The following is a 22,056-nucleotide window of genomic DNA, read 5'->3' on the forward strand; positions in this document are numbered from 1 at the left end:
TATGGCTGTGAGAAATAGTGGAGTGAGGGGAGCCATGTAGCAGCAGTTGTAGGAAAGGATGTCACTGTGCTAATGATACCAGCTGCTGTCCTATCAAAAAATGTTTGGGGCTTTCTGTCTTGAGCTCACATTATTTTCCTGAGACCTATACTCCCTGGGTATACAAAATCATGATAATAGTCACATCCTCAGTGAAAAAAACCAATACCGTGTCATTGGTATTATTGTTGATATTATTCCTAATATTGCTGTTAACTCTAGTAAGATAATTCAGGACAAAATCTGCCTTTCAGGTGTCTCCTTATGAGGACAACCCTTGTCGTCCCTGTGACTGTGACCCTTTCGGGTCTCTCAGTTCTGTCTGTATTAAAGATGAGCTCCAATCTGGCTTACACAAAGGTAGGTATTTGATTCGTTTCTGTGCTTGATTTTTTTTTTTTTTTTTTTGGTTGAAGATCTGTACCTGGTGGAACTATCACCACTGGATAGAAATTAGGTGATTTGAATCTTTTGTTTACACAATACCTACCAAACAATATTAGGTGTCAGGCAATTTTTCAGGACCCAGGAATATGCACTTGAACAAGATGATCAAAATTCCTGCTCACAGGCAGACACTCAACAAACAAGTATATGCCTAATGTAACTCTGGGTAGGGATGAGTGCTATGGGCACGCAGCACAATTAGGAATCATGATTGGAGGGAGATGGGGTGTAAAGAGGGCAATGTTGTAGTGATGAAATGACATTTGAGCAGATAATTGAACATTCAAGGAGAGAAGAAATAAGGTTCAGTTTAGAGCCATAAGGGGGAACACAGTAAATAGCAATTCCTCTATTTAGCTCTTAGAAGACACTCACAAGGCTTTTACATACGTCATCTCACAAAGCAAACAAATTCTCCTGCTAACTTTGTAAATGTCAGTGTTCTTTCTGTTTCGAAAACTGGCAAATGACTTGCAAATACCAGAATCTCCTGAAAAAGGTTGCATCTGTTCAGAGACTTCTGTGACCTCATCTAATTTTCTGTCACTAGCAGTTAAAATAGATATTGATCAGCAGGGAAGGATGTGCCAACTGTGGGGCAATGCGGAGGGTAATTTACAGAATCGAATTAATTCTTACATGTGACTGGTAATGGGATGCTAATGATAATGAGGATGATGTTGATTGTAGTGACAATTACCCTTGATTGGGTTCATTTTAAAAAATATATCATTTAAAAAATGTATCCTTTTAAACGTTCAACCATAGCAGATAGAAATTATTTAACACATTTTATAGGCAAGGAAACTGTAGCTCAGAGCAGTTAAGAAACTTGGCTGAAGTTCCACAACTAGAAAGTTTCAGGGTTGGCAGTAAAATCAGAGATAGTACTCATTGCCCTTTACTATTAAAAAAAAAAAGAAAACAGCTTTATTTTGTGATACTTCACTACCATACAATTTACCTATGATGTATGATTCAGTAGCTTTTTTTGGGGGGGTGGTATTTTTGTGGGTGTAACCATCAACACAGCCTACTATTAGACCATTTTCACCACCCCATAAAGAAACCCCTTCCCCATTGGTAATCACTCTCTACTTCCCTCCACACCCTCCACCCCAGCCCTAGGCAACCACTGATCTACTTTCTCTCCAAAGATTTGCTTATTCTGGGCATTTCCTATAAACAGAACTATACAGTGTATGGCCTTTTGAGACTGGCTTCTTTTTCTTAGTGTCATGTTTCAAAGTTTATCCATTCTGTAGCCTCTACTGGTCCTTCAGTCTCTCTCTCTCTCTCTCTCTCTCTCTTTTTTTTTTTCTGAATACAACTCTATCATATGTATATGCCACATGTGATATAGCCATTCATCAGTTGAGTATTTCATTCGTTTCCACTTTTTGGCTATTGTGAATAATGCTGCTACTATCATTCCTGTGTACCTTTTTTGTGGATGTATGTTTTCATTGTTCTTAGGTTAATGGTTAGGAGTGAAATTGCTGAGTCACAGAATAACTCTATGCTTCATATTTTGAAGAAGTGCCAAACTGTTTTCCAGAGTCGCTGCACCATCTGAGAGTCCCATCAGCCTCTGTTTTTCATCTCCATTTTCTTTTTTTTAACCAAGGGTCAACAAATTGTGGGCCATGTGCCATATGTGGCATACCACCGCACCGCCTGTTTTTGTAAATAAAGTTTTATTGGAACAGAGCTGTGCCCATCTGTTTATGTATCATGTAAGGCTGCTCTCAAGCAGTTATGGCAAAAGTAAGTAATTGCAACAGAGATTCTTTGGCAACAAACTTGAACTAGTTCGTCTCTGGCCCTTTACAGAAATAGTTTGCCAACCCCGGCTTTAACATTTTACCCTCCTTTTGGGCCACTGCCATCCTTTTCTTTGCAGGGAAGCAGCCAGGTCAATGTCCATGCAAGGAAGGCTATGCAGGAGAAAAATGTGATCGCTGCCAATTTGGTTACAAGGCTTATCCAGCCTGCATCCGCTGTGAGTGTAGTCGGGCTGGGAGTGTGAACGAGGACCCGTGCTCAGAGCCTTGTCTCTGTAAGGTAGGTGTGGGGGTAAAAAATGACCCTGCGCTTCCTTTGAGGTGTCCTGAGAAAGGAACACATTCCATAGGTTCAAGGATCAGGTCTTGAGCAAAGCAGCAAGGTTGAAATGGAACCCTGCTTTCCCGCACCTTCCTGAGACCCATAATGTTATGTCGCAGTCTATGTCCTTGGCTTTAAATGGGCACCCTGTTTGCCTTTTTTGGTGCCTTCTGGGCAATGGCCAAATATTCCAGAGTTATTTCTGTGACTCCCCAGATGAAACTGAATACTGCATTTCTTAGGCCTGGGCCATTATCTCTTCTCTGACATTCTGTTCCAGCTTTGTGTTTAGGGGAGAGCCAGATAAGTATTACATTTGTAAAAATATTATTTAAAGGAAGATATATTATTTTAGATTTCTCTTAAAAAGGAATTGGACAATGATGTAAAACATAGTAATTGGGGTCCAGGGAGGTGGGGTTTTTTGCCATCTGGTATTAATATCCATCTTCTCACAATAACCAAAATTTGTAGGACTTCCCATTATGTCTGATATGTTTCTCCCCATGTAAGCAGAGTCTTAAGCACATGTTATAAGTGGCTGAAAATAATCTTGAGCATTTATTAAGGAGACAATTATATAGCTCTCCTCAGGTTTTTAAATTCTTGGAAGATCAGCAAAAATGGAAAATCTAAAACAAAGCATACAAAAAAAGTCATTTCACTATAATGACCAAGCTCTAGGATCCTGACCCTCATTCTTGACTACAAAACTAGGTGGTAATAATTTCAAAATATCTATTCTGGAAATAATGACTTCATGAGGCTTTACATTTACTTTGAGCATCTGTTTATTCACGTATTTGTCTGGATCACCAAGCACCTTCCTTGTTAATGTCATGTTACTGTCACTTGCTTCTATCTACCTGGACACATTGGTTTCAAAGCTAATCTTTTCTCTCTTATGTGCAGGAAAATGTTGAGGGAGACAATTGTGACCTCTGCAAGCCAGGATTCTATAACTTGAAGGAGAGAAACCCTGAGGGCTGCTCAGAGTGCTTCTGCTTTGGCGTCTCTGATGTCTGTGACAGCCTTTCTTGGTCCCTCAGTCAGGTGAGGGTACCTTCCCTGAGCCCGGATTTGGGATGTGTGGCACCTCAAATGAGCTCTCTGGGGGTTGTGTTCTAAAGCATGGGGGCTGCATTTCCCTGTACCACCGCCCCTGGCCATTTGGAATGATGACGACATGGATCAGAGGCAGCCTGCCACCAAAGTGTCATAAAAGTTTCTTTCTTGGTTATGTGTTTGTTCCCACATACATTTCCCAATCCAAACAATAGATGTAGAATGTGTAATGTTTACATTTCTTCTGTGGGGAAATGCATCTAGTTGTAGGGCCAGATGTGAGATCTGGGACCCACTGCTCTGCCCTGGTCTCAGGCCAGGAAGCACATCAGGACATGAGGCCATGCAGAATGTTCTAGCTCAGAGAACCTGATGAGGGTAGGAACAACAGCAAAGGACACAGGAATTATGAGGGCAGGTAGGATATCCTCAGTGGTTCTGGGGATGGGGAGTCCTAGGGGGATGCCAAATGGTGCCTGGGGAGGACAGTGTAATGGCTGGAGGTCAGGGAGGACCGCAGGGCACAGGGCTCATCCACAACCACCTGGCCTCCCCAAGGCCATCTCAGAAGAGCTGTATTCAGGGTAGAGGGGGTGTTAGTCCCTGACTCCATTTCCCTCCCTCCCTCCCTCACTGGCAGGTTGGTGAGGAGTGGGAGCAACACGGGGGAGGGAGTGGGAATCCCCATCAGTACCTGAGAATGAAGGTGAGTCCCTGTGGCCACCATGCTGGGTGATGGCTTGTCATCTCTTTGTAGCTGACAAATTAGGAGGATAGGATCTGGAGGTTATTTTCATACACTTTTCAGCTTTTTGGTGAAAAGCAGGAAGCAATGATGAAAAAAAAACTAGTTAGCAAAAGACGTTCAATGCACTTATTAAGGTCTTTGCTATTTTTTTTATCTAAAAAATGTATATCTGTGGCCTTTGACAGTTTTGCTCACCTACTTGCTTATAAGTGATCTGGGGGTCTGAGGAGTGTTTGACTCATTCTGAGATTTTCTTGGTCTTTTGGCAAGTAGAAGGGTCACGAGTCGTGTGGTTCTATGGCCACAACGTATTAACTCTGTCCCTAGCTCAGCTTTCTGAGTCTGTTTCTTCATTGTGAGGATACTAGTACTGGACTGGGTGAAATCTGAGGTGACTTCTATTTCACATTCTGAAATTCTGAATCTCTTTTTAAGGTGAAAGATATGTCTGGGTGGCTGGTCACTGATCTGATCAGTTCAAGCAAGATCCGGTCTCAGCAAGACGCACTGGGTGGGCGTCATCAGATTAGCATCAACAACTCGGTGGTCATGCAGAGGCTGACTTCCAAGTATTACTGGTCGGCCCCGGAGGCCTACCTCGGAAACAAGGTAGGCCCATCGCCCAAAGTAACACTCTTGGGCAAAGATCTCAGAGCACATTAAGAAAGCCTCTGTTGGCAATTTAAGGATTCAGGTTCATCTTATGGTCACTCCAGGGTTTGCCAGATAATTATTCAGCATTTATTTATACCTGACTCACATGGTCTTGTTTATCCTTGTGTGACTTTATTACATCATCAAAATATGAACTTTCCTCTTGGCCACGTCGGTCACAGGGAGCCAGTTGTAGGGAGTCTTGTCCCCTCCGCCCATGACAGGCTCTCTACTTTCCTCTGGGTTTCTGGATCACGTGGGCCTCTGTGCAGCATCCATCACATCCCAGCCTGTACTTACTGTAGGGCTCGGTGGAGAGCCTGGCACAAGAGAAGGCACTTGGGCAGGAAAGGCTGTGCCCTGGGGCTGGTGTCCTGCCAGTTTCAATATCCAAATGGACTGTTTCTCACCCAATGTTCACATTTAGCAACAGATAAAATACTTTTAAGAACATGCAACCTGGTGATTCTGCAAAGTGGGAATTTGGTTCATGTGATTTAATCTCTCCCTTCAATGCCATTGTCTCCTTCCTCCTCACCAGTAATGCCACTTCTCTCCAGATTCTGATGATCTGGAAATATACTCAGTGGACTCTACCTTCATGACTCGAGCTCCATGCTCACCCGCACTGTGCATTTGGTTTGTCTTGAAGTAGTGGTATGTTTCATAGTCGTGTAGGCCTTATGGCTTGGGAAGTTTCTACTTCATTTGCTGGTTATATTTTAATTTAATTTAATTTTTTATTTTTATTATTATTTTTTATTTATGATAGTCACAGAGAGAGAGAGAGAGAGAGAGAGAGGCAGAGACATAGGCAGAGGGAAAAGCAGGCTCCATGCACCGGTAGCCCGACGTGGGATTCAATCCCGGGTCTCCAGGATCTCGCCCTGGGCCAAAGGCAGGCGCCAAACTGCTGCGCCATCCAGGGATTCCATATTTTAATTTTATAACTTATTTTGTTTAGATTTAGGTTATGTCATGTTCATATTTCGAAAATATTGTTTTCCCATCAAATTATAAGCCTAGAAGACATGTTCTGTTTATAATGTGATTGTGTCACCAAAAGTCATTGATTTTTTTCTTTTTTTTCTGTTAAGATCACTTTTCCAATTTTTTGGTACAAGGACTGGATTCTAAACATTGTTGTAACACACCTATCATAAAGCAAATCCGCATTTTACAGTAAAGGATATGACCAGGAAGAAAAACATTCAGTCTTTTAGCTGATAAGTCACGTTCCTAATTGTTCTCCTACAAGGAGGGCGATGAAATCAGAATGTTGGAATTCTCGTCGTGGATCTAACTCCTAAATCCTAAAGGACTGAAATGAAATCCACGTCTCTTGTGTGATTCACAGACGTTTATGCTCATTAACCTTGGGCTCTCCAAGAAGGAGTACATCTTTCTTCTGTACATTTAAATGACATCATGCATTTTGATAGTATTGATTAAACAAAATATTCGTATAATAGGCTCTCTTTTCACTGCCTTAATGTGAACTTGCGTACATGCTGTGGCCACCAGGCCGCCTTGCAGCCTGGTCATTCCTGATGGATCCTGGCCACCGCTTTCTCTTCCCGAGGGGCTGCGCCTGCTTGCCCTCGTGTTCACTCTCGTTTACCTACTGCAGCTGACTGCATTTGGTGGCTTCCTGAAGTACACGGTGTCTTATGACATCCCAGTGGAGACCGTGGATGGCGACCCCATGTCCTATGCCGACGTTATCATTAAGGTACTTGCTTGCATGCTGTCTTGTTGCGTGGAGCTGCAGGGCCTAGTCGGGTGACAGTTTTATGATTCCGAGTGGCTAAGGGGGGCCATAGGAGCAGGGAGCACACGGCCAGGTGGCCGTTCAGCAGGGACCCCCCTCGTCCAGGCACCGATGAGACTGAGTGTGCAGGTTCTCCTTGGGCCCATGTCTGGAACTGCCTCAGGACAGCACAGGTGGCTCTTCCCTCCAGCCCCGAAGCTGACCCATCTTTTCACATGTGCAAGGAAGACAGGTGTCTGCTCTGATGTCAGAATGACCCTGTCAGCCCCGTGAGTCCCTCTGTCTCCTGCCGTGTCACCTCCCACGTGAATGCTTAGGCAGCAGTGCTCGTCGGTGTCGGGGTGGGAGATGGGTCACCAGCTTTGTCCCCAGCCACTGTCCCTAACCCTGTATCCTCACTCCTCTCCTCTATCATTGCTCAAAGACCCAGCTTGGACTCACTGGTAATTTTCCTGAAGGTCAGAAACTGCCTCGGGTTTTGGTCTGCTGTGTCCATCCCCTCTTCTGTCCCCTTTAATGACATCCAGCCAGCCACAAGGGGGAATGGGTGGCATAAAGCATTTTTGCGAATGGCAGTTTTATGGAAAGCTAGAAGTCTCTATATCCTTTTTCTACTTCTGCTCTTCAGTTAAAGACTAGGAGTGTCAGGTTGGTTGTTTGGGAAAAAACCATGGGAACATACTTACTGTTTCTCTTCTGAGATCCCAGCGAGCCACCCAGCCTTTAGATCTATTATCTGAACCCCTCTGAGGGGGATGCAGTGAAACATCTCTCCTCTGATCGTTCTGGACCAAGGCTTCTAGATGCTGTTGCATGTTTGCCCTGAGAACCTAAGCTGAAATGAAAAGCCACGTTGCTAAATACAAATTTACTTTGATTTTTTTTTTTATCATGGCATTGAATTTCAAATATATTTTCTCTTATTTTAAATGTTAGGGAAATGGACTCACTTTGAGCACCCAGGCCGAGGGCCTGTCATTACAGCCCTATGAAGAGTACCTGAACGTGGTCAGACTAGTGCCTGAGAACTTCCGAGATTTTAATAACAAAAGGGAGATAGATCGTGACCAGCTGATGACTGTCCTCGCCAACGTGACACATCTCTTGATCAGAGCCAACTACAATTCTGCAAAAATGGCTCTTTACAGGTGTGTATTGAAAGAGAGGGAAAGCTCATGGTGAGCATCCTCAATCTTGTCTTCATCTATTGATACTTGTGCCTTTTAAGTGTGATTTATTTTACTTGATTATTTTAAGGGTGCACCGAATGGAGCCAGCTGTTTTAAAACATACTTTTATTACTATAATTTTAGTGAAGATGTAAGAATAGTTGTCCATGACAAATGTGCCTCAGTAGGAGATCATCTTGATGTCAGGATCAGAAACTTCCAGGGTGGTTTTCTGAGAAATACCTAATAAGATCACAATTGTCTGGACCATCTTACATCTGGTTTTCACCTTCCTGATGTTAATGGTCTTATATTTTACTATTTAATGTAAGCTAATGTTCTCATTTTCAGTCATTTTATTACTTCCAGCAGGTCAATTTCTGGCAATGCCAGGCTAAGCATACAAGTTGGACACAGCTAAAGCAAACACAGAATTACACATTTAAGGACAATCTCCATATTCGAGATAGGATGATTGAATGGGTTAGTTTTTCTAAAGTGCTTCAAGTCAGACTGGGCAACATCAGACCCTTCCCACAGCTGGCTGGGCAATCGCTTGCCTTTGCACCAAATGTTTCAAAGGCTTTCTGGGGAATACGGATGGCTTTCAGAAATCATATTGGTGTGAAAATCTTTAGTTACTTACAAAAGTCGCATCACCTTTTTGTTTGAACAAAACCTTTAAGAATTCACCTTCATCAAGGTGTTAGATTATCATTTGCAGGTGGGTGTCTAAGTCACGTGATGACCCTGATCTATTGTATTGGTAGGTTGGATTCTGTCTCTTTGGATACAGCCAGCCCTAACGTTATAGACCTGGCCCTGGCCACTGAGGTGGAGCACTGTGAATGCCCCCAAGGCTACGCAGGGATCTCCTGTGAGGTAAGGCTCCTCTTCTTCCCTTCCTATTGCCTTCCTTTTGTTCTTTCCTCAGGAGAAAAAAGCACATTGAGATTATACAATGACCCACACTTGGATTTTAACTTTAGAAACATAATGTTTGGCTCAGACTTCAGGGACCTATGGATATATTGGAAGTCACAATGTTTAAAGAAATCTGGCATACCTCTTCCAAGGGGGTCATGAGACCCCTGGAAATCCCCATACTTAAGTCTACCCTCTTGCTGTAGTCAACTGGAAAGTTGCACTGCCCATGCCATATTTTGCATTTCTCAGCAAGATTGAACTTGATTGTATCTGAACATTTACAAGTCACCAGCATGCCACCTAGAAAACATTAGACAAGCTAGGCCCATTTTAAGATTTTTTTTTATTGCCCCTGGCAATGTTAGCTTAAGTGAGCTCCACTTCACAATGAAATGTATGAAAGTGAGCTTGCAATCATCAGTGAAAGTAATCTGTTGCTAAAAAAATTTTTGGACTATATTTTGAAACTGGACGTAAGTATTGATAATAACTATTCCACTGAGGACTTTCTATGTACTTGGCACCATCCTAAACTCTTTCTGTAGGAAAGAGCTTTCAGGTTTCAAGCTTCATCTGTGCTGTTAACCAGCACATGGCCCTCCCTCTCCTGTGTTGAAGACTGAGGATGATTATGAACATTTGTCATTGGCTGTGAGTTTTTGGCAATCATTTTTACAAATTGAGAACGTTTAACTTATAATTTGGTTTTATGAATCTTTATCAATTATCAACTTTGCAGTTAATAAAGTTGGCCTGTGCTTCATGATGTAGATTTTTAAATATTTCTATTTTAAATATTTTATAGGGTTTTTTTTTTCTTTTTTGACCCCATGAACTTTTTTTTTAGATGTACAACATTTATTTTTAGGCCAAGGAAATAGCTGTAGGATCTAATTCCTGTGGGCTTAACAGATAAATGACCTGAAGGCTACTAGGGATGTGGCAATAGAGAGCTGGCAGAGAAAGTAGAAGCCCAGGCCAGCTAGACCAAGAGGGGGCATCAGTGAGCAGTCAGTGCTGAAGAACTCCAAGTCCACTGGGTTTGGAGGAAACTATGCTGATGTGCATGGGATGATGGCTCAAGGAAGCACGTGAAGCTTCCACATAATTTTAACTACTTTTGTCAAGCATTTTTAAATTAGAAGCCAACATAAGGAATCAGACAGGTATTGGTGGGGAATGGAATTCTTGATAGCCCGATAGCCACCACACAGACCCCCAGGCAGCTCCTCCTTGGTGCCCATCTGTAGCCTGGCCCATTGTCCTTGACAGGAGCATGGCTGCATGGAGGTGTTAAGGGCACGTTCACAGGTCAGTGTGAATGAATGCATTTGTATATTACTCATATAATGAAAATGCAATTTTAATATTTTTTTACAATAATGTAAACCAAATCCACACCCCTCATCCCATGGCCCCATGGGAGTATGCTGGCCTCCCAAGTAATCACTCCCCCATGTACTCTAGACACAGTTTATGTTCCATGCCACCCCAAGCATCACTGTGACCCCAGGTGTGGGAGGTGTGCATAACCAACTTTGAATCTTTCCATTGGCACAATGGGCACAGTGTCTAACTGCTCATGTGTTCCAGATTCAAGTATAAAATAGAGAGAATAGTTCTCAGGGTCATCATAAGAATTACATGAATGACTGTCTGGGATGGCCCCCTACACCTTGCAAGCTGGAGACAGCATCCATGAATAGCGCAGAAAGTACACCTGTAATGTTCGCTCAATTAAACTGATGCGGTTTGACACAGACCTACACTCGGGCACTTTGATGGTAATGTTTAGTGAATTTGACCCAAAAGAAAACAAAATCAAGTTGAGAGGAAAATGTCCTCTTGGTTGGAACACTGATTAAGTGGCTAAGTGTTACATGATTTCTAATAATATTGTGGCAGGATACCACTGAGGAGGATGCTGACCCATTGTATAGCCACTAGGTTTTGGTGTGTATATTTCTACCTTTAGAAAGAAATGAGGAAGGGCGCCTGGGTGGCTCAGTCAGTTGGGCATCTGACTTTTGATTTCAACTCAGCTCATGATCTCGGGGTCGTGAGATGGAGCCCTATGTAGGGTCTCTGTGCTCAGCAGGGAGTCTGCTTGGGATTCTCTCTCTCTCTCTCCCTCTGTCCCTCCCCTGGCTTGTGCACTCTATCTCAAATAAATAAATCTTTAAAAAAATGAGGAACTGGATTATGGGGATAGTTGCACAATTCAGTAAGTTAACTTAAAAACATCATTGAACTGTATCCTTAAAATGGGTGCATTTTATAGCATGTAAATGATACCTCGACAAAGAAGTTTGAGGGCAAAGAAGTACGTTTCTCTACTATAGAAAATGGAACAGTTATGTTTCTAACGTATTAAAAAGATGATTTGTGTAATTTATAAGCATGTATCACCCATTCCTCTTTTGCAGTCCTGCCTCCCTGGCTATTATCGAGTGGATGGAATACTCTTTGGAGGAATTTGTCAGCCCTGTGAATGCCACGGCCATGCAGCTGAATGTGATATTCACGGCGTTTGCTTTGTGAGTCTGTTGAAAAAACCTGGAATACCCCCTCCTACCCATTCCAAAGCTATCTCCTGTGCAAAAATGGTTTTTTAAAAAAATACTTCTTCCATAGGAGATTATCCTAGCCCTGTAGACCCCAAAGGAAATTTGCAGACTTAACTCCATGTCATAATATATTTTCTGCTTTTTCCTCCCTCTTTTTTGAAAAAAAGTTACTTTGGTGAAAAGGAATATATAATTTCATTGCAGGTTTGTTAGAACAATGAATTCACTTCGTAAAATTATAAGGCGATAGAAAGGTAGAAAATATTATCCACTGATTAAAAAGGATCAGGTCTTTTAAATGAAAGTGCTAGAATTTCTTTACCATATTACACAGTATGTCATAAAAGGAGTAATAGAACTTCTAGTAATCACTCTCTTTTGTGTAATATATAATGCTTTATAGTTGTTAGCTCGGATAAACTCTTCAAACAAGTGCTGCTTTCATGCAACATGAGTTGAAACATGGCTTGACGAATATGCAGTTAATCTTGAAAATGAACTTTGGGGCAGATACAGCGCAAGACTTGTTTTTTAACTTCAATCAGGAATTCTTTTATGCTCTTTTGCCTGGAAGCCGGGCCACGCTCCTGGGTTCTAATGGATGTACTGCACATAGCTGGAGTGAATACATATATTAATCAGCTGAATCCTATACACCATACAGGGAAATGTTCATGCTCTTTCCAAAAGACATTGATTGAGTCCCAAGGCTAGGGAAAATTAATTATCAGACCCATGGAGAAGATCTCATCATGATGCCATGGATTGCTTATTCTCTCTAGAGCCTAGTTTTTCTTGATTCTGTAAGTAAAGCTTTCATTTTGTGCTTTGTTCATTTCATCATTCCAGAGAGCAAGTGTCTATAGGACTTAATGATGGTTTGCACATACATTCCGTCCCTTGGGATCAGTTTCCCAGAGCTTGATGAGGTCATTGGTTTTTGGTTTTTGTTTTGTTTTGTTTTGTTTTTTTTTCCCAACACCTCTGCCTTTCCCTTATGTTTGGAATGCTTTTAGGTTTGCAGCAAAACTGAGGGGAAGGTATAGAGGTTGCCCATATTCTCCTCCTTCCCATACCAGCTCCACCAACAGGGCAGGTCATTTCAAGGGCTGGGACCCAAGAAAGCATTGAAACAGACCCTTGGTTGTTTGTTTGTTTGTTTGTTTGTTTGTTTGTTTTTAGCAGAACTACGTAATGGCTTTCCCAAAGAGAAATAAAGCCTTATCTGGTCCTTTGAGCAAAGAAATCATATCATAGGTATTTTACAAGTGGACATAATTAAATGTGTTTTAATGAAACTAGTTGTTTTTGCAGAATACTGTTAGCTCAACCATGTAGCCATTTACCAAAGCCAGTTGCATTTTGAATTAATTTGGGATAATTATCAAAATCAAGGTCATATAGGGATGGGGAGAAAAAAAGTCTAAGACATTCTTACTAAAATGTCACTTGAGGACCAGCAACCTACATGTCATCTGGATTTTTTTTTAAGATTTTATTTATTTATTCACAAGAGAGAATAAATAATAGAGAGGCAAAGACCCAGGCAGAGGGAGAAGCAGGCTCCATGCAGGGAGCCAATATGGGACTCGATCTTGGTACTCCAGGATTACACCCTGGGCTGAAGGCAGATGTTCAACTGCTGAGCCACCCGGGCATCCCATCTGGGGATTTTTTAGACATGCAGCACCCAGGCCCTATATCAGACTTCCTGAATCGAATGACATTGAAACCAGGTGATTTGTAAACAATTCCAGCTTAGAGTTAGGTCAAGGGTAACTCTACATACAACTGGTGAAAGTCTGGGGCACCTGGGTGGTATAGTCGGTTAAGCCTCTGACTCTTGTTTTTTTTTTTTTTTAATAATTTTTATTGGTGTTCAATTTACCAACATACAGAATAACACCCAGTGCTCCTCCTGTCAATGTGCCCCTCAGTGCCCGTCACCCATTCACCCCCACCCCCCTGCCTTCCTCCCCTTCCACCACCCCAAGTTCATTTCCCAGAGTTAGGAGTCTTTATGTTCTGTCTCCCTTCCTGATATTTCCCACACATTTCTTCTCCCTTCACTTGTATTCCCTTTCACTATTATTTATATTCCCCAAATGAATGAGAACATACACTGTTTGTCCTTCTCCGATTGACTTACTTCACTCTTGGTTTTGGCTCAAGTCATGATCTCAGGGTCCTGCGATTGAGCCCCACATTGTTAAGCTCTGCGCTTTGTGGAGTCAGCTTGAGATTCTCTCTCCCTCTCCCTCTGCCCCTCCCACTGATGTGCTCTCTCTCTCTCTCTCTAAAATAAGTAAGTAAATATAAATTGATGAAAGCCTGTTTAAAAGGATGTAATACAAAACTTACAGTCTCAAATTAAGTTTAACAAATGGGAAAACTTCTATCAACCTCAGGAATTGTAGAAAAGTATATCATTTAGAAACTGGAAATATTTTTAAATTGTTGAATGAAAACTGGCCAACAAGGTATTTAAAATGAATGGCTCTCAAAGAAGGGGGTAGAGGGAAGTGGATGGCAAGGTGGACCCACAGGTGGGTGGTGGGTAAGTGAGTACAGGCAGGGGTAGGTAGAGATCACAGGAGAAAGTTCTGGATGGCAGCAGCATGAGGGGGTCATGGGAGGCCCTAGGGAGACCAAGAAAGAATATGGGGAATAGGCTCAGTTTTCCCTTGGGCCATGCAGCTGCCCTCATGCCCAGTGTGGCTTCCCACCTGCCTTCATGCCCATTCATCTCTCCTGCATACCTTCTGTACCCCTAATGCAGAGTCACTCTGCTTTCTATAGGATGTTTTCAAAAAGGAAATAAGTCTTTCATAGTTTCCCTGTACTTATCATTTCTGATACTCTTCAATTCTTGATCTAAATCCAAGATTTCACCTGCTTCCATGTTCCTGCCTCCTGAAGAACTATTTTTAGCATTTCTTCAGTGTAAGTCTGACAGTGGACAAAGTCTCTCATGTTTTGTTTACCTGAAAAAGGCTTTCCTTCACCTTTGAGTTGGAAAGTGATTTTTGCAGATATTTTTCAGCACTTGAAAGCTGTTCTATTTGTTTGTGGCTTGCGTTGTTTCAAAGGAAAAAACAGTAGTTGTTCTTATCCATGTAACTCTCTGTGTTGTCTTTTTTTCTTCTCTGCCTGCTTTTTAGATTTTTTTCTCCTTCTGAATCACATTTGTTTTCTGTTTGTTTGCTTCTTCTGTTTTTGGAAATCATTTTGAATGTATGCAAAAGTTGTAGGAAGAAAACTAGTACTTAGAGCACCTATCTTTTACCCAGATTCACCTGTTGTTAACATTTTCTCCATTTGCTGTATTCTCATGATCTGTTTAATCATAATGCTTTTTCTAAAGCACTTGAGAGTAAGCTGTGCTCCTTTATCCCTAAATACTTCAGTGTATATGTCCTGAGAATAAGGATTTTGTCTTAACATAACCACAGTACATTATCAACTTCAATAAATACAACTTTGGTATTTTACTCTTTCTAATCTACCATTCATTTTTCCATTTTGCCGGTTAACTCAATTACGTCCTTTATAGCGTTTCTTCCCCACCACAGGCCCCTGACTAGATCCTGCATTGCATTTTATCGTCATGTCTCTCTAGTCATCTTTAACCTGAAGTACTTCCATGACATTTCTTTGTCTTTTATGATAATGACACTTTGAGGAACACAGTCATTTTTCCAAAAATAAAATGCCCCTTATTTGGGGATCTTCTTTTGTTTTTTTCCACGAACAGATTCAGGTTATACCTTTCAGGCCAAAACAGTTCATTAGTGATGTTGCAGAGAACCACATGTGGAAGCCCACAGTGTCCACTGTCGCTCGCTGGTGGCGTGAATACTGATTACACACGCCAGGTGTCGGTCAGTTTCTCCACTGCATATTTACTATTCTTTTGCATTTAATAAGCAGCATGAGGGAGACACCTTAAGATCATGCAAGTATCATATATTCTCTGTCAGAATTTCCCTAGTTTTAGCAGGCTCTGATGATTCTTGCCCCGCCAACACTTAACTTACTATGATGTTTGCAAAGGATGGCTCTCCAGCTCCAGCACTTCTCCATGTTTATTGGTTGGCACACAGCATTCTGTAAGCCCTTCTTACGGTTATTTATTTACCTACTTGTTATCTGTCTGGACCCGTGGATTCCAAATTCTCCCAGATTTGATTAGTGGAAGCATATCCAGTAGTTTCTGATTGCGTGATGAATATTGTTCATTGTTAGGTTTTTGGATTTTGTTATTTTCCTTTAAAGAATGTCGGAGTTTGTTTTGGCAGGTGGTTAAATTGTCATAGGTCAGCTGGATTTGTTTCAAGTTTTGTTTTTAAGTTTTGTTAGGGTGGGTCTAGTATAACTTCTACTCCAGGGCAAGTTTAGCCCTACTGCAAATGAGTTTTTCTTCTGGGGTCTCTACTGGGTGCTCTGGGTGTTTAACAGAGATTACCCACACCAGCTGGTTACAATTCCAGTGTCCCTGGGTCTGTGTGAGTTCTTAATTGCTCAGCCGGCCACATGGAAATGCACTCCACACACGAGAAGCTTGGATTCTGTAGCTATTTATAAGGGGGCTCCTGTGCAGATTTCTAGAATTCTTATTCTGTGAAGTTCCAATATTCTGCCTCAATTGCTGCAGCTCCAGTCTCCCTAAATTCTGACCTCTGTCTCCTCAACTCAGCAAGACCTCCACATTCTGCTTGGGTCGCCCCACTCCCTGCACCCAGCTTAGCAAGTGTCTCCAGGAAGAAAGACATGTGGTTGTGGGGTTTCATCCCGCCACCTCCCTTCTCTCAGGTAACCCTGTACCCCTCTGTTGTCCAGTGTCAGAAAGAAGTTGTTCAATATGTTCGGTTCTAGTTTTTCTAGTTCTTTCCTACAGAAGGGCAAGTCTGGTAGGAGTTACTCCAACGTGGGCAGAAGTGAAAGCTTCCCATTTATACAGATTACACAGATTATACAAATTAAAACTTTTTTATTAGTTAATCTGGAAAAACAAGCAACCCCTCCTCATGTAACCAAGTTTGGTGATTTGTTTCAGCATCTTATCTTTTTTTTTTTTTTCACTCTGGCTTCAAGTTGTTTTTAGATTAATCAGAGAATCTTTTAAGGAAGCCTGACCTGAGTCTTCATGCGTGTGTTCTAGGCGTGCAAGCACAACACCACGGGGGACCACTGTGAGCAGTGCGCGCCCGGCTTCTATGGGCTGCCTTCCCGAGGGACGCCTGGGGACTGCCAGCGGTGTGCCTGCCCCCTCTCCACGGCCTCCAACAAGTAAGCTTGGCACCCCCACCAGTGGAGCCGGCCCAGCACGGCCCGGATTTCTGTTCAGATGTGTACTGATGTGTTCAGAGCAAGACCTTGTGTGTGAGGAGAGTGTGTTATCCAAGGGTAATTAATTAGGATTAAAGATGGAGGGGTGACTTCTCTCTCTTCAAAAAGAACTAGTTTGGTGTTTTAAATTATATTGAAAAAGTTATGTGATGGCAAGAAAATGTGCATAGTTTTGTTCCTCTTGGTCTAATGTTGCTCATGAATTCTTTCAGTGTATATCTGGTGTACCTGCCAGTAGGCTAGGAGGCATAGAGTACACAGACATGTATAAAACCTTGTTCCTGGCCTTAAGGAGTTTTTGCTATAATGACCAAAATATGTAAATAGGAGGCTCATTGAAAATGTGCTGAATTCATTTCATGATTCAACCAATATTTATTGAGGGCCTGCTATACACTGAGTGTCATGGTAGGTACTCGAGTGTCAAAGTGTTCATCCATGGCTGTTGGTCCCCTGGAACCCGCTGTGTGGTCATAACTAAAGTGGAGGTATGTCCACTGTCAGGAGAGTGGGATCTGCCAGGACTCCGAGGAACGCCCTGAGATGAGGCTTGAAGGATGAGGAGGACTTAGAAGGCCATAGAAAAGGGTGTTCTGGGCCCATGATCCTGCTGAGAAATCATAGATGGTTCTGGAGCACAAGGCAGGAGAAGGGTGGAAGGAGCCAGCAATGCACAAGGCCTTGTTTGCCATGCTGGGGCCTGTGAGTCACAAGCCAGTGGTTTGAAAACCTGTTTCTCTCTCACTCCTTTACCTTTTAGGACTCTCCCTCCACCCAGCCCAGGGAACTCCCTCATGGGGATTTTTATTTGAAACTCCACTGCATAAAACAGATACAACCAGGACTACTCTCATGAAATCATAGGGGGGCTCTCAACTGCTTCGCTCCACAGGCCCCCTAGACCCAGGCACAGAGGTTGAAGGGACCTCGGCCAGCAGTGGGATCCTTTGGGGAATGTTGATGGGCTGTCATGTGTAAGCTAGAGCTCACTCTTGGCCAGTGTGGGCAGGGCTCTGAGGCAGGCCCACCAGTGCCAGGGAATCCAGGGAGGGGAACTTGACTTGGCTAGGAAGTGCATCAGAGAAGTCTTCCTGGAGGAGATGGCTGCTGAGTGGGCATGGGAGATGAGGTGAACCCAGGCAGAGAGGGGAAGAAGTGCCCCCTGGACTGAGGGACAAGCTGGAGCCAGGAGCACTGAGTGTCCAGTGTCCAGGAGAGAGGCTCATGAGGTGGGCTGCACGGTTGGGGGCCAAGGTTCTGGAGTGAAGACCTGTTGAAAGTTTGTAAGGAATGGTAAAAGGCTGGGATTTAAAATGTTTAGAAATTCTGTACCACTCATTGGAAAATTGTGTTCGTTTGTCCTGTTTTGACAGTTTCAGCCCCACCTGCCACCTAGAGGCTGGGGATGAAGTGGTGTGTGACCAGTGTGCCCCAGGATACTCCGGATCTTGGTGTGAGAGGTACTCTGCATCACTCAACTGACTTCCAGAAGTTGCATCAAACTTTTAAAAATTAAATATCAGTTGTATGTGTTTATTTTTAAACATTTAGCTAAGTATGATTTTAGAGTTTGTGTGTATAATTATTATTTCACATAATCATAGAGAAAAGCCAGTGCGTTGATTAAAATCTAGTGTGAAAACTCCCTGGGAATTCTTCAAGAACAGAGTTTGGCCTCCTTGAGCTGATGTAAATTCTCATCCATGACAATAGAAAACAGCGGGGAGCCGGTGTTTACTGTTCACACGTTGAGATCGCCATTCCTCTGGATAGTTCCAGAGCTTAGAGCTGATTTGATTTAATGGCTGTCTTCTGGCGCCTGAAAGCCAACACTGTCTTTTCTCACATGGAAAACTCAGTGCCCAGCTCTGGCCGGTCCCTAGGAGAACCACGTCACACCCGAGGCATGCAGGTCCAGTTGGCCTGGAGTGGAGTACACATCTACTGGGATTTATGGCTCATTGTGGTTGCGCTCTCTGTCCTCACAATGAGTGAGGGAAATCTGAATGTCCGAGCTTGGTGTTGCATTGCTTCACAATAAATCTTATGTCAGTCTGATTTGCTAACCATTCAGAGAATCCTTGGATGGTGGGGTAATGTCTAGAGAAAGTGCATTCATTTGGATCCCTCTTTCAATCTTGCATGCAGATGCGCAGACGGTTACTATGGAAACCCAACAGTGCCCGGGGAATCCTGTGTTCCTTGCAACTGCAGTGGCAATGTGGACCCCTTCGAGGCGGGTCACTGTGACTCTGTCACCGGAGAGTGCCTGAAATGCATTGGGAACACGGATGGTGCCCACTGTGAGAGGTGTGCCGATGGCTTCTATGGGGACGCTGTGACAGCCAAAAATTGCCGCGGTGAGTGTCAGGGCTGTGAAGTCAGAGCCCTTACTAATCACCACGTGGAGTCTCCCTCCATCCACTTATATGTGTCAATAAGGGCTAAGCCTGTGGGGCAACTATCTTGATTGGTGCCTGAGTTAATACCGGTGTAGACCCGAACACTCCCCGGTGTGCCCTGCCTTAGCTTGATCTCTTATTACAGAGCAGGTCAGGTGGCCTGGAAGATATAGACGCCCTTCCACTGGGGGAGAAAGTGGTGCCTGATGGGGTGCACGCTCCGCATGCTCCTGGGCCCGGGGAGAAGGTACACTCGGGCCAAAGCCAGCAGTGTTAGTGAGGGACAGGTTCAGGGGTCTCAGGAGTCCTTGATGGGATTTCAAGATGTGGGGTGCAAAATGGGAAGGCTCTATCTCTGGAGTCTCACAGGTCTGTGCCTGAACTACTGACGCTCTCCTTGACCTTGTGCTGCTCCCTTCCTGACATTGTGGATCACTTAGAACCCCTCACTGAGGGGCAGCCCGGTTGGCTCAGCGGTTTAGCGCCGCCTTCGGCCCAGGGCCTGATCCTGGAGACCCCGGATCGAGTCCCACGTCGGGCTCCCTGCATGGAGCCTGCTTCTCCCTCTGCCTGTATCTCTGCCTCTCTCTCTCTCTCTCTCTGTGTCTCATGAATAAATAAACACAATCTTTAAAATAAAAAAAATAATAAAAGAACCCATCACTGAAGAAAGCAGACTTTCCCATACCAGAGATGACAAGCTTATAGCCTCAGGGCTGATGGAGTCCTCAGATTTTTATGCAGAGCTCTTGAAGGTGTGAAAGAATAAAAATGACAATTTTACATTATTTTAATAATTTCCCATAATGCAAAGTCCTGCTATGCTGTTACAACCTGGGGATGCACGAGGCTGCTAGCAATACAGAAGAAGTACTTTCCCAGGCAGTCCTCAGGAGAGGGAAAAGGCTTTGTAGCCTTGGGCCAGTCAACTTGATCCTCAGCAGCATGGCCACCTTGACCATGCTGATTAGCATAGTAGGACCAGGACCACCTCCTGGTTATGGAGGATAATTATGGTGACCAGTATTTGTGGAAAGCTTCCAAGTATACACTATACTCATGTCGTTCCTTTTCATCTTTACTGCAAACCTTGATGATTCATTACTTCATTCATTCATCGCTTATTGAGCATTTGTTACTTCCCAGAGCACTGTACAAGTATCATCAGAGGAGCTGGAAAAATTTTGGCCCAGCTCTATTGGGGAGATACATGTGATGATGTGGATCTCAGGCCTTGGAGTCTGACTAACGTAGGTTAGAGCTTAGGGTTGGTCACAATCAACTGTGACATTGGGCAAATTTATTAACCTCTCTGAGCCACCGTTTCCTTAAAATGGACCTAGTTATATATATGTTATATATATGTGTGTGTGTGTGTGTGTGTGTGTGTGTGTGTGTTAAGGCCTTTGTAAGAAGTAATTGGGATAAAAACTTAAAGTTCTGGAAATGAAATAAATGGTAGCTATTATAAATGCTAATAATAAAAATAGTACTTTTTATTATTTTTCTATAGTAATGCTGTCCTAGTAGAAATGTAAATGAAGCATTTCATTTACATGAAATTACTTCATTGAAGTAATTTTAAATTTTCTAGTCACCACATAAATAAAAAGACATAGATGAAATGTGTTTTATTTTATTTTAAGATTTTATTTCTTTTATTTATGAGAAACACAGAGAGAGAGAGAGAGAGAGGCAGAGACACAGACAGAGGGAGAAGCAGGCTCCATGCGGGGAGCCTGATGTGGGACTCCATCCCAGGATCCCCAGATCACAACCTGAGCCAAAGGCAGACGCCCAACCACTGAGCCCCCCAGGCATCCCAGATGAAATGTATTTTAGTAGTACATCTTATTTTACCCAATTATAAAAGTAGTATCTTTTTGTCACGTACTCAGATTTTTTTTTTAATTTATTTATTTATTTATTTATGATAGTCAAAGAGAGAGAGAGAGAGAGAGGCAGAGACACAGGCAGAGGGAGAAGCAGGCTCCATGCACCGGGAGCCCGATGTGGGATTCGATCCCGGGTCTCCAGGATCGCGCCCTGGGCCAAAGGCAGGCGCCAAACTGCTGCGCCACCCAGGGATCCCCACGTACTCAGATTTTTAAAGTATTAATGAGATGTCTGCTTTCCTTTTTAACATTAAATCTTCAAAATTCATTGCATATTTTATAGCCTATTTCAATTAGGATGCTAAGTTTTCATAAGAAGTACTTGATCTGTATTTAGATTACATAAAATTTGCAGTTGCAAAAGGGAATTTACATATCTAAGTTGTTCACATGTATTTAAATGTTTTTCATTATGATCAAAAAAATAATTTTCCTTCATATTTGCAACTTCATAGACAAAACTGCTTTACTATTTTGCATACAAAGGAGATCTTGGTGATGAACGGAGGTGAGGGAGGAGGGTCAGAACAGACAGGGTTTGGGTCTGGGTCCGAGTCATTGGACCAGGTCTTAGTTTAAGTGATATTAGAGGTCATGTCGGTCTGTCCCATCAGCCACATCTGCAGGGGTCAGGAGATGCACATGCAGTGTCAGGCGGAGAGGACTAGCAGCATTCCAGGGCGATGGATGTATGACCACCCCGGGGTTTGCACAAAGCTCCATAGGGCCCAAGGCAGTCCATGGGTGCCTCTGGAGGAAACGCCTCTTGATGTGCAGCTTGAACGATTGGTAGGAGACCCCCGGGTGGGCTGACAGGTGGTGGGAAGGTGTCATCCAGGCCAGGGGGGCAGAGTCTGAAAAGAGTGTGCTGGAAAGTGAAAGGCAGGGTCAGGCCAGGACAGGAGCCATAGTTGACG

The 22,056-nt window shown here is 43.2% G+C and overlaps 1 protein-coding gene across 1 annotated transcript in view; it reads left to right on the forward strand.

The window, feature by feature from the left end:
* The window catches only part of LAMA1 (laminin subunit alpha 1), a 155,007-nt gene that overhangs the window by 63,976 nt on the left and 68,975 nt on the right, over nt 1-22,056 (forward strand). Inside the window, exons 9-19 of the mRNA XM_072734926.1 lie at nt 294-399; nt 2,390-2,550; nt 3,505-3,645; nt 4,841-5,014; nt 6,690-6,791; nt 7,767-7,978; nt 8,770-8,881; nt 11,353-11,463; nt 16,655-16,782; nt 18,216-18,302; nt 18,991-19,202. Of these exons, the coding sequence (XP_072591027.1) occupies nt 294-399; nt 2,390-2,550; nt 3,505-3,645; nt 4,841-5,014; nt 6,690-6,791; nt 7,767-7,978; nt 8,770-8,881; nt 11,353-11,463; nt 16,655-16,782; nt 18,216-18,302; nt 18,991-19,202 (1,546 nt within the window). The remainder of the gene's footprint in view (nt 1-293; nt 400-2,389; nt 2,551-3,504; nt 3,646-4,840; nt 5,015-6,689; nt 6,792-7,766; nt 7,979-8,769; nt 8,882-11,352; nt 11,464-16,654; nt 16,783-18,215; nt 18,303-18,990; nt 19,203-22,056) is intronic.

Source organism: Vulpes vulpes, chromosome 13 (genome assembly GCF_048418805.1).
Source record: "Vulpes vulpes isolate BD-2025 chromosome 13, VulVul3, whole genome shotgun sequence".
Lineage (NCBI taxonomy): Eukaryota > Metazoa > Chordata > Mammalia > Carnivora > Canidae > Vulpes > Vulpes vulpes.